The 15979-nt window shown below is 49.5% G+C and overlaps 1 protein-coding gene across 6 annotated transcripts in view; it reads left to right on the forward strand.

Moving 5' to 3' along the window:
* The window catches only part of DIAPH2 (diaphanous related formin 2), a 1791241-nt gene that overhangs the window by 898824 nt on the left and 876438 nt on the right, over positions 1-15979 (forward strand). For all 6 annotated transcript variants that reach the window (XR_012725273.1, XR_012725274.1, XM_075323052.1 and 3 more), the window contains one exon: positions 7919-8158. Coding sequence is in view for 4 of the 6 variants with exons in the window: in XM_075323052.1 (XP_075179167.1) it covers positions 7919-8158 (240 nt within the window). In the remaining 2 variants the exon portion in view is untranslated. The remainder of the gene's footprint in view (positions 1-7918; positions 8159-15979) is intronic.

Consider the following 15979-nt stretch of genomic DNA (forward strand, 5'->3'; position numbering starts at 1 on the left):
CTCCGGGTACAATGATCACAACAAGAACCTTCATACATCCAACTCTGATATTGCTCCATCTAAGATGTGGGCAGTCCCTCCTCTGCCGGATAAGGGCGTCAGGCAGCCCCGAGGCTTAGATTGAAGCAGGGGATTCCAAACATTTTCTCCTTGGAGACCTTTCCCAATGAAACTTCAATCATGAACCAGGTGGGGGGACTTCTCCAGCCCCTCCCGAGGAGAGAACACCACAAATCCTAGTGTTCACACAGGAGGGGCATTTGGCCTTTCTCCCCTTGTATGAATGCATTTTTAATTGTTTTTAAAAATGAAGTTGAGGCAAATCGCAGGCCGCGGTCACTGCTCTCTCTCTGCTTAATTTCAGCCAGCCCATATTCCAAATATTTAGAGGGCCAGTAGCCGGCCTATACACATAATATCTAGGAGGGCCAGTTGCCGGCCTATACACATAATATCTAGAGGGTCAGTAGCCAGCCCATGCTTATAATATTTGGAAGGCCAGTAGCCGGCCTATACACATATCTAGAGGGCCAGTAGCCGGCCTATACACATAATATCTATAGGGTCAGTAGCCAGCCCATGCTTATAATATTTGGAGGGCCAGTAGCCGGCTTTCACTCAACTGACAAAACTTTGAGGAATCAGCCAAGATGGTGAGCAGCGATGACGCCGTAATCAGCGTAACCATCCCACTTCTGTGTCTATTGAAATGCTCGCTGCTCACAATTAAAGAGGAATTTTTGCATACGGAACCGGTGGAGACGGAGAAAGTGTGCAGGTGCTACAGTACGTGCTTACACATCCTGACTGGTTGCCCCAGAAATATTGCTGTTTAGGCTTGTGGACTCTGAGGCTTTCTGCAACCTCTTAGCAATGGCCGTCCCGCAGTACTCGGTTCCCAGCCGACAATATATTACCCGCTGTGCCATTCCCGCCTTACACCTGCATGTGTCCCATAAAATCACCCATGCCCTGTCCAATGCAGTTAGATTGCGGAAGCAGTATACCTATAGAAGAACTGTAAAGCAATATATTCTGACTATAAGCCTCTAATCCCAAACTATCCCTCCTCCAGCAGCTATCCCTACACTGAATGCAGCTAATAGCGGTATTAATAGGGAATAGAATAGCTGTAGGCCTGAAAAGGACTTTTGGTTTTAGGTAGCAGCAGCAAGGCCTGTAAGGCTAGAGTCCCTGCCTACAGGCCTTTAATACACTATCCCGTCTTCAGGAGCCTGCCCTACACTAAATGCAGCTAAGAGCAGTATTATTAGAGAATAAGCCCTAAAAAAGGACTGATCGTTTAAAAGGGAACCTGTCAGGTGTAATATGCACCCATGACCACGAGCCGTTCTGGGTGCATATTGCTAATCCCTGCCTAACTGTAAGCATCTACTAGCATAGATAAAAGAGATCTATAGAAAAAGTATTTCTAAAGATACTTTATTATATGCCAATGAGGCCAGTGACTAGTCGCAAGGGCGTTAGTTCCCTTGACTAGTCGGTCTCCTTAGCATGTTAGTACCACCCTGTGGGCCCCTGTGGGCGTGCTAACGTGCTAATGAATGCACAGCATCAGAGGCAGGGTCACTCTCACTTCTGCTGCCACCACTGGTTTTCAGCTCAGTGCGCATGATCAGAACATCCCCGGACTTCCGTTCATGCGCACTACACCAGTTTGAAGCCTCGATGTGTACACCCGGCTTCATAGTATGCACGACTGGAAGTCCAGGACTTCTGATCATGCGCACTGAACCAAAAACCAGTGTTGGGTGCGGAGGCGGCAGAGAATGGTGAGAACAACCATAGCTCTGATGCTGCGCATTAATTAGCATGCTAGCACGCCCACAGGGGCCCACAGGCATGTGCTAACATGCTCAGGGGGCCAACTAGCCAAGGGAACTGACGCCCTTGTGACTAGTCGCTGGCTGCATAGGCATATCATATGGGATCTTTAGAAATACTTTCTCTATAGCTCTCTTTATCTATGCTAGTGTATACAGGGACGGTCAGGCCGGGATTAGCGATATACACCCAGCACTGCTCGTGGTCCTGGCTGCAGAGAGGACCTGACCGCGTCTCTTTAATGTTGCACCAGCAGGAACGGTCCCGCAATAACTCCCTGTCCCTTCTCCAGCAGAAGCTCTCTCTACACTATATCCGGGTAGAATGCAGCAAACTCGGTGTTTCTGGTCTTATATAGACCCAATAATGCTATGTGGCCGACCAATCACAGTAATGTTAGTAGCCAAGGCGGCTATGGCATTACCATCATAGGCGGCAATCCCTGCATGTTTAGTCGCTGATGAAAAGCCAAAAACATGCAGTGCCGGAACTCGAGCATGGAGCCAAGACCCAGGATACTCGATCGAGAACCGAGCACACTAATGCTCGATCGAATACCAAACACGCTAACCCATCACTAAGGCTATGTGCCCACGGGACTATGTACCCACTGGATTTTCTAGATAAATCCACAAGTAGAGACACTCCCCATGTTATCCTATGGGACATGGGGAGTGTCTGTCCATGCTGCGGTATGTGCGTCTGCGAAATATGCTGCGGATGTCCCACAGCCGCACGTAACTGCATGTCAATTATCCTATAATCTGCTCCTGGTCCATAATCTGTTCCTGGTCCATAATCTGCTCCTGGTCCATAACCTGCTCCTGGTCCATAACCTGCTCCTGGACCATAACCTGCTCCTGGACCATAACCTGCTCCTGGTCCATAACCTGCTCCTGGTCCATAACCTGCTCCTGGTCCATAACCTGCTCCTGGTCCATAACCTGCTCCTGGTCCATAACCTGCTCCTGGTCCATAACCTGCTCCTGGTGCATAACCTGCTCCTGGTGCATAATCTGCTCCTGGTGCATAACCTGTTCCTGGTCCATAACCTGCTCCTGGTGCATAATCTGCTCCTGGTCCACAACCTTCCTTTATTTGGTGGTTCAGGTCCCTTTCTGCCCCCTCTTTGATGGAGCAATTAGGCATTAGTCCCTTTGCAAACTCCCAGTCAAAGGGCTGAAATTGGTGTTTACTGCAGGGGTCCTCTTATAATGGGCACTACACGGGGGCGGGGGGGGGGGGGGGGTCAGGAGGTCATACTGTGCACGTTGCACTTTTCGGGAGTCCTGGGTGCCGTGGGTTGAATCCGCCGAGTCCCGATGTGGCTTTTGAGTGAGTCAGTTGAGCTTTACTGTGCCATGTTCTTCTTTTTGGCCACTACATGGCGATGCCTCGGCCATCCCCGGTCGTGTCGCTGCATTCGAGCATTGAATGTATTATAATGTAGCATTTTGCATTCTGACGAGCGCGGTCCTCGCCGTGCGCCGCACACAACTCATTGTGGAGACATTCTGACCCTCTATAGCTTTTCCCGTTCCATCAGAAAACCTCGGCCCGAGGCCACAATTTACTCTGTGCCCCTCTAACATTAAGCACATTGCAATTTAGGGAAACATTTGTCATCCTGAGAGCTGTGATCAGACTCCGCTCTGCAGAACCTCATCCAGTGAAGCCATGAATGGACGGGATCAGGCGGCCCGCCGTGTCCGGCACCGCACAATACCGCCATGATGTATGCAATGACAATGAAGATCAGCCATCAGAAGAGGACACCTTGTGCAGCTCCTAAGGCTGCGTTCACACGTCCAGTTATCATCCGGTTTTTGTATCCGGCACTTTTTCTTGCTCCATTTCTGGCATTCGCTCTGTTCTCCTCACCGGCCCGGAAATCACCGGCGTAATTAAGGACAGTAACTTACTCTTTGTCCAAAGTATAAAATGCCTGAAGCGAGGATTGTGGGAGCTCCTTATATTTCTGAAGATTAGACTAGAAGTCCTCAATCTACAGATGTCACCATAGCAACCGGAAAGAGCTCCGCGCTCCTCGCCAAATCACCGTGCTCCACGCCGAATCACCACGCTCCTTGCCATATCACCGCACTGATCGCAGTATCACCGCACTGATCGCAGTATCACCATGCTCCTCACCGAATCACCACGCTGATCACCATATCACTACGCTCCTCGCCGAATCACCACACTGATCGCAGTATCACCATGCTCCTCACCGAATTACCGCGGTGAATCATCACGCTCCTTGCCAAATCACCACACTCCTCACCAAGTCACTGTGCTCCTCGTCGAAATCACCGCCTTGATCACCTTATCACCATGCTCCTTGCCGAATCACTGCGCTCCTCGCCAAGTCACTGCGCTCCTCGCCAAGTCACTGCGCTCCTCACCGTATTACCACACTCCTTGCCAAGTGACTATGCTCCTCGACAAATCACCGCATTTCTCGCTGAATAACCACGCTCCTCGCCAAATTACCGTGTTCCTCGCTGAATCACCACCCTTTTTACTGAATCACTGCATTCCTCGCCGAATCACCGCGCTTCTAGCCAAATCACTGTGCTCCTGAATGAGAAGAAGCCATTTATTCATTTCTCAGAACCTCAAGAGAGCAAGATGGACATAGGGTAAATGAGAACGGCTTAGGTACACGGCGCGCCAAACGATATCACACAGGAGAGGATTAGATACACAGCATAGTACAGTATCACACAAGAGCAGCTTAGATAATGGCCTGCCTGATGTCAGCCTGCCTGTAGTGAGACAGTGACTCCACAGCAGATTACACTGGACATAGAGCTCCATTGTACAGAGCAGTGCGGCCTCTGACTCCACAGCAGATTACACTGGACATAGAGATCCATTGTACAGAGCAGTGCGGCCTCTGACTCCACAGCAGGTTATAGTAATATGGACATAGTGGTTGTCCCTATAATCGTATTGAATCACACAACCGCAGCGATCAGATTATTTATGGGGATCGGTAAATGACGTAAAGACATGGCACGATTATTTTTTTGTATTAAATCCATTAAAAAGTGTAATAAAGATGTGACGCTGAGGCCGTTTTCACACCTAGCGTATATGCGGCGTTTCTTTTTGCTGCACTTTTTCTGCAGGTTTCCGCTCCACAAGACGTAATAGCAGTCTTCTCTGATTATTGTGTTTGCTGCTTTTTTTTATGGGGTTTCCCCCTTATTTGATGCATTTTTGTTGCAGACGTGAATTTGGATATTTCATACATTTTAATACGTCTCCTACTTACGACTAATCACCCAAAACTGCACTGCTAAGGGGTACTTTGCACACTACGACATCGCAGCTGCGATGTCGGTGGGGTCAAATTAAAAGTGATGCACATCCGGCATCGCTGTCGATATCGTAGTGTGTAAAGCCTGGATGATACGATTAACGAGCGCAAAAGCGTCTAAATCGTATCATTGGTGTAGCATCGGTCATTTCCATAATTTCGGAAGGACCGATGTTACGATGTTGTTCCTCGTTCCTGCGGCAGCGCACATCGCTGTGTGTGAAGCCGCAGGAGTGAGCAACATCTCCTTACCTGCGTCCTGCGGCTCACGCCGGTTATGCGGAAGGAAGGAGGTGGGCGGGATGTTTACATCCCCCTCATCTCCACCCCTCCGCTTCTATTGGCCGCCTGCCGTGTGACGTCGCTGTGAAGGAGGCAGGTCGCCGGTCACAGCGACGTCGCAGGGCAGGTAAGTGCGTGTGAAGCTGCCGTAGCCATAATGTTCGCTACGGCAGCTATAAACACTATCGTATGTGCAACGGGGGCGGGGACTATCGCGCTCGGCATCGCACGCATCGGCTTGCGATGTCGTAGTGTACAAAGTACCCCTAAGGCTAGGCTCAAGAGCTACCACTCGTTAGGCAGCCTTCAGTTATTTCCTCTCAGTGCACAATCACACCGTGTGATTAAGGAAACAAGAGAGAACTACTTAAGCATGGCTGAATGTGGTGGAAACAGACACAATTACAGGGATTTCCATGACTTTTCGGTATATACTTGTATTGATGTATGGCTTCTATGAGCGCACTCCGCAGGGATCACATCACATTGGTTGTTGTGCAGATTCTTGCTCCTCCTTTGTGTCTGACACTTCCTTTTCCGGCACAAAAATCAGACAAAAGGAAAGGAAGTTGTCACCGGGGTCCTGCGGTGGGTGTGGACAATGATGAGGGAATCACAATTAGCCCTACACAAACTGAGCTGACAGTTCATCCAGCAGTAACAGCAGGGGCCAACACCTAGTGAAGTGCTGCGATCTGCATTTCAAAAGCAAATGGTTTAGGTAATCAAATCACTGACATGAACAGCTGAAAAGTGCTGACATTTGCATAACAAACAGTGGCATGGCTGTATCCTGCAGTTACCAGGTTGGCTGGTACCTACCCTGGGCTGCTCTGACACTTGGTATCTCCCTATATCTTCAGCAGCACTGGGTGGAGAAGGGAGGCAGAGAGCTAAGTGCTGGATCACAGGCTGCAGCAATGCATGATGGAACTTGTAGTATTAGCACACAGAAGATGTGGGGAGGGGGAAGAGATGGATGTAAACATGGGAGCTGCTGCTGGGAGACACCAACTGCTGCAATCTGCATGACAAAAGGTTTATATTACTATAATAAGAGTATGGATGCATTTAGTGGCATATAATAGCACAATTGATGACTAGAATATGAATGAATTAGGGTATCCCACAGCCAGGTTCTAACAGTAACCCCTAAGATGGATACATTGTATGTGCAGAGGGACAGGGAGGTAAGTGTGGAGACGTCACTGTGGAGACGTCACTGTGGAGTCACCTCCAGGAGCCGACGCTGCGGTGACCTTGGCTTTGCAGAAGACTAATGATCTAACACTATGTCCCCGGACAATACGACCCACGTATGATAGGGGATCTGCGCTGCCCCCGGCCATTCATCTCGTGTCCATCTCTGCTATATACCGCCCCGATTTCCGCAATATGCTGTCCCCAAACCTTCTCTAGTAAGTTCATGTGCATGAAGGCAGAGAGAATAGATGGAAGCGGGTCAGTGTCTCCAAGAAGCACAGAGTATTTCAGGAGAGGATTGTGCGGATCTTGTGTCCACGCTTTATAATAGAGAGGCGTAGACTGCGAGTGACCGAGGTGAGGAAGGTTACACTGGAAAGCTGGATACTGGGATCGGATCAGTGGGAATAATTTGTGTCCAGTTTTAGGAAATTTGCTGAATTCAAATGACTTGTGATTCTATTTAATTAGAAACAAAATGCTGCAGTTATTTTACACTTTGCAGAAGATTGGATCCGCGAGAGACGGCTCACATGTCAGTGACAGCCACACGCGCTTTCCCATAATGCCTTGCAGTTATCATTATCACATGGTACAGCACAGCCAATCATGAGGGAATATCAGAGTCTGTATAAAAGCCGAGGCAAGGAATGCAGCAGCCATTGTAGGGTGAATCAGGACAGAGGGACAGTATCACCGCTCTGCCGCAGAGAGGAGTATTGATCGGTGATGGTGGAGCGGCCGTCTGCTCTGCCGCCTCTGATTTACACATTTATAGTTCATTCTTCTTGCACAAGAAAGCAGCGTCAAGGTGTCTGTCAGGAAAGTGTGCCTGGATTGAGCTCTCCCATTTGTTGTGCAATCATTTTTGGGAAGGAGGGAAGAATTGCATTAAAACATGCAAAATAAAATGACCCAAAATCCAGGCCTGTTGCGGTCTCGTCTCCCTCACGAGTGCGTGTTTCCGCCTCTTTTCCAGGCAATCTCTGGCTTTGCAGTGTTTGTGAGTCGCAGTGAATCCAATTTTTGGGAAAAATTCAGTGAATTTGAATTAACATTTTAAATTTAAAAAGAATTTCTCATCTGTAGCAGCGGGAATTTAAGGAAGTAAGTGTGCTGTAGCTGTGGGGGGCAGGGACCTGTCCACCATGATGATGACGATGATGGGGGGGGGGGAAGAGGAGTCAGAGCTCATACTGATGGGGGCGTTTTAGGGTCCTTGTGCACTCAAATAATACATTCATCCTGTTTTTCTTACTACAGATGAGCACAGTGAAAATGCTGCGGCCGCGTCTTAACGGGATTCTCTTTAAACTGACCTTTGAGGAACACATAAGTAACATCAAGCCTGATATCATAGCGGTGACACTGGCCTGCGAGGAGCTGAAGAAGAGCGAAAGCTTCAAGAAAATGCTAGAACTGGTGTTACTGGTGGGAAATTACATGAACTCGGGCTCTAGAAATGCAAAGTCCCTCGGCTTCAACATCAGCTTCCTCTGCAAGGTAAGAAATGGCACAAATCATGGGATTGGGAGAGATCAGGATAATCACGACTGACATGGCTGCAGGGGCCGACACTGACGGCTCGGGGCCCTTGTGCAAGAAATGTGTGAGCCCCGCTCCTTTTGTGATGACCAAGCTGCAGATTATATACACTGTGTGTGTATTACATAGTCTCCTCTCATTATGCATTTGCCGCCGCCCCTTATTACATAGCGCCCTCTTTTGTTATGTACCGCACCGTACCTTACATATTGGATTCTCTTGTTATTTTTGCTATTTCTACCTCCTTGTCTTTATTTCATAGTGTCCTCCCTTGTTATATATAACATGACATGACTGCTGAGGGAACATGGTAAAGCTTCTTTTCTGATGAAAAAGCTGATGGACTGGTCTCAGATATCGCACCATCAGCAGGTATTTTATATCTAACAAGAGTGGATTAGATAATAAAGAGAGGGCGCTGTGAATAACAAAAAAACAAGAATACACCATGTAAGGGACGATCTTATATATAACAAGAGAGGACCCTATATAAAAAGGTAAAGTGCCAGACATAACTAGCGAGGACACTATATAATGAGGGACAGCACCATACATAACTAGAGCACACTATATAATAAGGGACGGTGCTATATATAACAAGAGATGACACTATATAATAAGGGACAGTGCTTTGCAAAACAAGAAAGGACATTATATAATAAGGGACGGTGCTATTCAAAACAAGAAAGAACACTATATAATAAGGGACCGTTCTATTCAAAACAAGAAAGAACACTATATAATAAGGGACCGTTCTATTCAAAACAAGAGAGGACACTATATAACAAGGGACCGTTCTATTCAAAACAAGAGAGGACAGTATATAACAAGGGACCGTTCTATTCAAAACAAGAGAGGACACTATATAATAAGGGACTGTGCTATTCAAAACAAGAGAGGACACTATATAATAAGGGACGGTGCTATTCAAAACAAGAGAGAACACTATATAATAAGGGACGGTGCTATTCAAAACAAGAGAGGACACTATATAATAAGGGACCGTTCTATTCAAAACAAGAGAGGACACTATATAATAAGGGACGGTGCTATTCAAAACAAGAGAGGGCACTAAATAATAAGGGACGGTGCTATTCAAAACAAGAGAGGACACTAAATAATAAGGGACGATTCTATTCAAAACAAGAGAGGACACTATAATAAGGGACGGTGCTATTCAAAACAAGAGAGGACACTATATAATAAGGGACGGTGCTATTCAAAACAAGAGAGGACACTATATAATAAGGGACGGTGCTATTCAAAACAAGAGAGGACACTATATAATAAGGGACTGTGCTATTCAAAACAAGAGAGGACACTATATAATAAGGGACGGTGCTATTCAAAACAAGAGAGGACACTATATAATAAGGGACTGTGCTATTCAAAACAAGAGAGGACACTATATAATAAGGGACGGTGCTATTGAAAACAAGAGAGGACACTATATAATAAGGGACGGTGCTATTCAAAACAAGAGAGGACACTATATAATAAGGGACTGTGCTATTCAAAACAAGAGAGGACACTATATAATAAGGGACGGTGCTATTCAAAACAAGAGAGGACACTATATAACAAGGGACCGTTCTATTCAAAACAAGAGAGGACACTATATAATAAGGGACTGTGCTATTCAAAACAAGAGAGGACACTATATAATAAGGGACGGCGCTATTCAAAACAAGAGAGGACACTATATAATAAGGGCCGACACCATACATAAATAGGTAATAAGGGACAGTGTTACATATCATTTATTATAATGAAAGAGTAAACGGTCAGTAAGGACAGGGCTGTATATAGCGACAGTATACTGCACGGAACTTATATAAAAAAAACACAACACTTCTGTTTCCTTTCATTTTTCATGTGATGATCTCTAAAGCCGCTTTCACACTGCGTCCTGATCTCCATTCAGTGGTCCTTTCGGGGCTTCTGTCCGAACCCCCCCCCCTCAAAAAAAGGGTTTTGAATGTATGCGCCGAAGGGGCCATTATCTATAATGGTGCAGATGGAGTGTGCTCTGTCGTGCGTTCTGTCGGGAGTATATGCTTTCCGGAGGCGGACACCCAGACATGGCAGACATTTGAAGGCTGTGTGCACACATTGCTTTTTTGTTGCATTTTTCCACAGGATTTGTTGCGAGTAATATGCAGAGTTTTACAGTACAAGCAAAGTGACTGAGATTCCTGAAATCTGATGCACGGGGGGGCTTCTATTTATGGGGACAAATACGAAAAAACGTGTATTTCACGCAGCTTGTGTCCTGCCATCACATCAGCATTTACTGCAGAATTTTCTGCTGCAAATCCTGACCATGTGCACATGGCCTTCAGTGGGCTTTACACGCTACGATATATCTATCTAAGGAGATGTCGGCGGGGTCACGTCGTAAGTGACGCACATCTGGCATCGTTAGTGATATCGTAGCGTGTGACAGCGGTGAAGGAGCAGAAATACTCACCTTCTCGTTCATCGCTGACACGTCGCTCATTTTCTAAAAATCACACGTCCTGTTGTTCATCGTTCTCGAGGCAGCGCACATCGCTCCGTGTGACACCCCGGGAACAATGAACTGCAGCTAACCTGTGTCCCGCCGGCTATGCGGAAGGAAGGAGGTGGGCAAGATGTTTACGTCCCGCTCATCTCCGCCCCTCCGCTTCTATTGGGCAGCTGCTGTGTGATGTCGCTGTGACGCCGAACGTCCCTCCCCCTTCAGGAAGTGGATGTTTGCGGCCCACAGCGAGGTTGTTTGGAAGGTAAGTGCATGTGACGGGGGGGTTACAACATTGTGCGACACGGGCAAGAAATTGCCTGTAACGCACAAACGATGGGGGCGAGTGCGATTGCAAATACGGTCGCACAATAAATTGTGACGTGTAAAGCAGCTTAGTCCCTGTCCTGGGTCCACACACACTCATTATCAGTCTCTGATAGCGTTATGAATTAGGGGGTGGGAGAAAATGCTATCAGCTACTCAGCAAAATTTTGACCTGGTCCCCCACCTGCATGGTAGTGTGAAGTAGCCCTACTGGCGTCCTAGATCCTATAAAGACACAAGTGTTTACCCCCTATGTAGTGATGTTCCTCATCCTGGACCCTTCATGGTATCATGTCCCCCATTCTAGGCTCTTTCCAGTAATATTGTACTCCATCCTAGAGTAATGTGCCCCATCCTAGAGTAATGTGCCCCATTCTAGAGTAATGTGCCCCATCCTAGAGTAATGTGCCCCATCCTAGAGTAATGTGCCCCATGTTGGGTCAGTCCCTGGCATATTGTGCCCCATCCTGGTATAATGTGCCCCATCCTGGTATAATGTGCCCCATCCTGGTATAATGTGCCCCATGCTGGGTCAGTCCCTGGCATATTGTACTCCATCCTAGAGTAATGTGCCCCATCCTAGAGTAATGTGCCCCATGCTGGGTCAGTCCCTGGCATATTGTGCCCCATCCTGGTATAATGTGCCCCATCCTGGTGTAATGTGCCCCATCCTGGTGTAATGTGCCCCATCCTGGTATAATGTGCCCCATGCTGGGTCAGTCCCTGGCATATTGTGCCCCATCCTGGTATAATGTGCCCCATCCTGGTATAATGTGCCCCATGCTGGGTCAGTCCCTGGCATATTGTGCCCCATCCTGGTATAATGTGCCCCATCCTGGTATAATGTGCCCCATGCTGGGTCAGTCCCTGGCATATTGTGTCCCATCCAAGTATAATGTGCCCCGATTCTGTCAAATACATATAAAAAGATTCTCCTGACCGTCTTCTGATCTCACGCTGCCCGCCGTCCTCTTCTACAGCCAGCGCAGGAGCCGGCAGCTCACATCGTTGTTAGGTGCCGCAGTCACGGGCACGCCGACCTCAGCTACCAGCCTCTGATTGGCCGGTGGCCTCTATTGCAGCACAGGGATCTAGCAGATTCCCTGCACGCACCACATTACAATACAGCTCAATGTGCGACCACGGATCCATGTCCATCTGAAATAGTCGCTGTTGTCGGCCTCCACCTCTGGGCCCCGGGGCAGCTGCACCAGCGATATATCTGCTCCTGATGGGTGGCCTAGGACTAGACCACCAGTATTATTATACTGTTTTGGGTATTATTTGGCACCCGTCCGCTAAGAAACCTAAAAGCTCTTATTACTAGTGAGAGTCTGGCGCCTCGGCCATTGCTCCCGAGTCCTCCACCAGACTTGGCCTTTGTCTCCATTTAGCTGTCAGTCCTTTATCACATGAAATGCGGCCATTTCCACAAGACAGACAGTAATTAGGCGTGCTCATTCTGAAGTAGAATACGTCCCTGGACCCCGGGTCCCTGTGCTTCCTGGCGACTGTTCACATTCCGCTGTTCCGTGTGGATAGATGAGGAATAACGCTTTTGGTGCCCATTATCTGGTTTTGGTCATATAATGTCACAAGTATTTCTGTCCATTTCTGAGTTTTCCCCTGAGGGTCTCTCTGCTGTTCATTGTCTGAGCTGGTGGGTGGAGACGAGCTGCTATGGGGTCTATGCTCAGGGCACTCAGATATGCAGGATCCCGCTCTCCTGGCCCTGTGCTGCACATGCTCAGAAGCAGCAGCTGCATGGGGGACATTCTGCAGCAGTACTGAGTGGTGTGACTACGAAGCCATCACTGAGGTGACATAAAACACTTACTAAGAAGCTTCTGCATAGATATCGTGAGATAAAACAACATAATGCAGAAGACATTATTCAGCAAGTTCTGAGCAGCGTAGCTGTGAATCCACCTCTGGGGTGAGATTCAAAACACTTCAAGAAACAGTAGCATCATGGTGCGTATTATAAAGCAGTACTTGTGAATTCAGGGCTGGGATGAGATGAAACACTTACTATAATGCAGCAGCATGGAGGACAATATTCAGAAAATACTGAGCGATGTAATCTTGGGAAGAATAAAACAATGCCTAGAGTGCAGCAGCATGGCTGTCATTACAAAGCAGTACTGAATAGTGTAGCTGTGAATCCAGCTCTGGGGTGAGATGAAACTCTTACTATAAAGCAGCAGTAGCAGCATGGAGGTCCTGGTCCAAATTCAAAATTGTTGCTTAGTGTATTTTGTATTGTCTATGACGGTCTGGATACCACAGTAATGACTGGCATGTCTCTCCACTCTCCTTCTTTCACCTTCTTGTCCCGGCCGTTCTGTGCACCTCTCTTCCCGCCGTGGTCATTGCTGGCGTGTCCCTCCGCTCTTCTCCAGCTACATCTTTCACCTTCTCGTCCCGGCCGTTCTATGCTCCTCTCTCCCCACTGTGGACGTTGCTGGCGTGTAACTCTGTCCTGGCAGTTCTATGCTCTTCTCTCCCCGCCGTGGCCGTTGTTAGCGTGTCCCTCTGCTCTCCTCCAGCTCCATCTTTCGACTTCTCGTCCTGGCCGTTCTATGCATCTCTCTCTCCCAGGCGTGGCTGTTGCTGGCGTGTCCCTCCGCTCTCCTCCAGCTCCATCTTTAACCTTCTCGTCCTGGCCGTTCTATGCACCTCTCTCCCAGGCGTGGCTGTTGCTGGCGTGTCCCTCCGCTCTCCTCCAGCTCCATCTTTAACCTTCTCGTCCTGGCCGTTCTATGCACCTCTCTCCCAGCCGTGGCCGCTGCTGGCGTGTCCCTCCGCTCTCCTCCAGCTCCGTCTTTCACTTTCTCGTCCTGGCCATTCTATGCTCCTCTCTCCCCGCCGTGGCCATTGCTTGCGTGTTCCTCAGTCCCGGCCGTTCTGTGCACCTCTCCCCCCGCCGTGGTCATTGCTGGCGTGTTCCTCTGTCCCGGCAGTTCTATGCTCTTCTCTCCCCGCTGTGGCCATTGCGGGCGTGTTCCTCTGTCCCGGCCGTTCTATGCTCCTCTCTCCCCGCCGTGGCTATTGCTGGCGTGTCCCTCCGCTCTCCTCCAGCTCCATCTTTCACCTTCTCGTCCCGGCAGTTCTATACACCTCTCTCCCAGCCGTGGCTGTTGCTGGCGTGTCCCTCCGCTCTTCTCCAGCTCCATCTTTCGCCTTCTCGTCCCGGCAGTTCTATGCTCTTCTCTCCCCGCCGTGGCCGTTGTTAGCGTGTCCCTCCACTCTCCTGCAGCTCCATCTTTCACTTTCTCGTCCTGGTCGTTCTATGCACCTCTCTCCCCGCCGTGGCCGTTGTTGGCGTGTCCCTCCGCTCTCCTCCAGCTATATCTTTCACTTTCTCGTCCCGGCCATTCTATGCTCCTCTCTCCTCGCCGTGGCCATTGCTGGCGTGTTCCTCTGTCCCGGCTGTTCTGTGCACCTCTCTTCCTGCCGTGGCCATTGCTGGCGTGTTCCTCTGTCCCGGCAGTTCTGTGCACCTCTCTCCCAGCCGTGGCCGCTGCTGGCGTGTCCCTCCGCTCTCCTCCAGCTCCGTCTTTCACTTTCTCGTCCCGGCCATTCTATGCTCCTCTCTCCCCGCCGTGGTCATTGCTGGCGTGCTCCTCTGTCCCGGCAGTTCTATGCTCTTCTCTCCCCGCCGTGGCCATTGCTGGCGTGTTCCTCAGTCCCGGCCGTTCTGTGCACCTCTCCCCCTGCCGTGGCCATTGCTGGCGTGTTCCTCTGTCCCAGCAGTTCTATGCACCTCTCTTCCCACCGTGGCCATTGCTGGCGTGTTCCTCTGTCCCGGCAGTTCTATGCTCTTCTCTCCCCGCTGTGGTCATTGCTGGCGTGTTCCTCTGTCCCGGCCGTTCTATGCACCTCTCTTCCCGCCGTGGCCATTGCTGGCGTGTTCCTCTGTCCCGGCAGTTCTATGCTCTTCTCTCCCCGCTGTGGTCATTGCTTGCGTGTTCCTCTGTCCAGGCCGTTCTATGCACCTCTCTTCCCGCCGTGGCCATTGCTGGCGTGTTCCTCTGTCCCGGCAGTTCTATGCTCTTCTCTCCCCGCTGTGGCCATTGCGGGCGTGTTCCTCTGTCCCGGCCGTTGTATGCACCTCTCTTCCCGCCGTGGCTATTGCTGGCGTGTCCCTCCTCTCTCCTCCAGCTCCATCTTTCACCTTCTCGTCCCGGCCATTCTATGCTCCTCTCTCCCAGCCGTGGCCATTGTTAGCGTGTCCCTCCGCTCTCCTCCAGCTCCATCTTTCACCTTCTCGTCCCGGCTGTTCTATGCACCTCTCTCCCAGCCGTGGGCGCTGCTGGCGTGTCCCTCCGCTCTCCTCCAGCTTTCTCCTTCTCGTCCCGGCCATTCTATGCTCCTCTCTCCCAGCCGTGGCCATTGTTAGCGTGTCCCTCCGCTCTCCTCCAGCTCCATCTTTCACCTTCTCGTCCCGGCCGTTCTATGCACCTCTCCCCCCGCCGTGGTCATTGCTGGCGTGTTCCTCTGTCCCGGCAGTTCTATGCTCTTCTCTCCCCGCCGTGGCCATTGCTGGCGTGTCCCTCCGCTCTCCTCCAGGTAAATAATTCACGGCTGCTCTTATTTCTTCCAGGTAAGTTTGCTTCTCCTTGGTTTGATGACAGCTCCTTGATTTGTGACGGGATTTTTTGCCATCATTTCCTTTACAAGCAAATGCTTTCTGGCGTCTCAATTATTGAAGGAGCCGATCATCTGAGATGATTCCAAACAAAAAGTGCGCGGGGGAAGGGAAGGGACAACTTTCTGCGATCCGTAATTATGACTGACACTGCAAAATTAAAAGCATAAGTGAAATTGAAAAGCAAAAGCCTCCGGTAATTGTGGCGGCAGAGTCTGCTTATTTACGGGCGAGCGGCAGTCACATGCAGTTAATCGCAGACAGTTTGTGACTTTTTTGGATTAGGAGGGATTGGGGATTA

This window comes from Anomaloglossus baeobatrachus, chromosome 9, assembly GCF_048569485.1.
Source record: "Anomaloglossus baeobatrachus isolate aAnoBae1 chromosome 9, aAnoBae1.hap1, whole genome shotgun sequence".
Lineage (NCBI taxonomy): Eukaryota > Metazoa > Chordata > Amphibia > Anura > Aromobatidae > Anomaloglossus > Anomaloglossus baeobatrachus.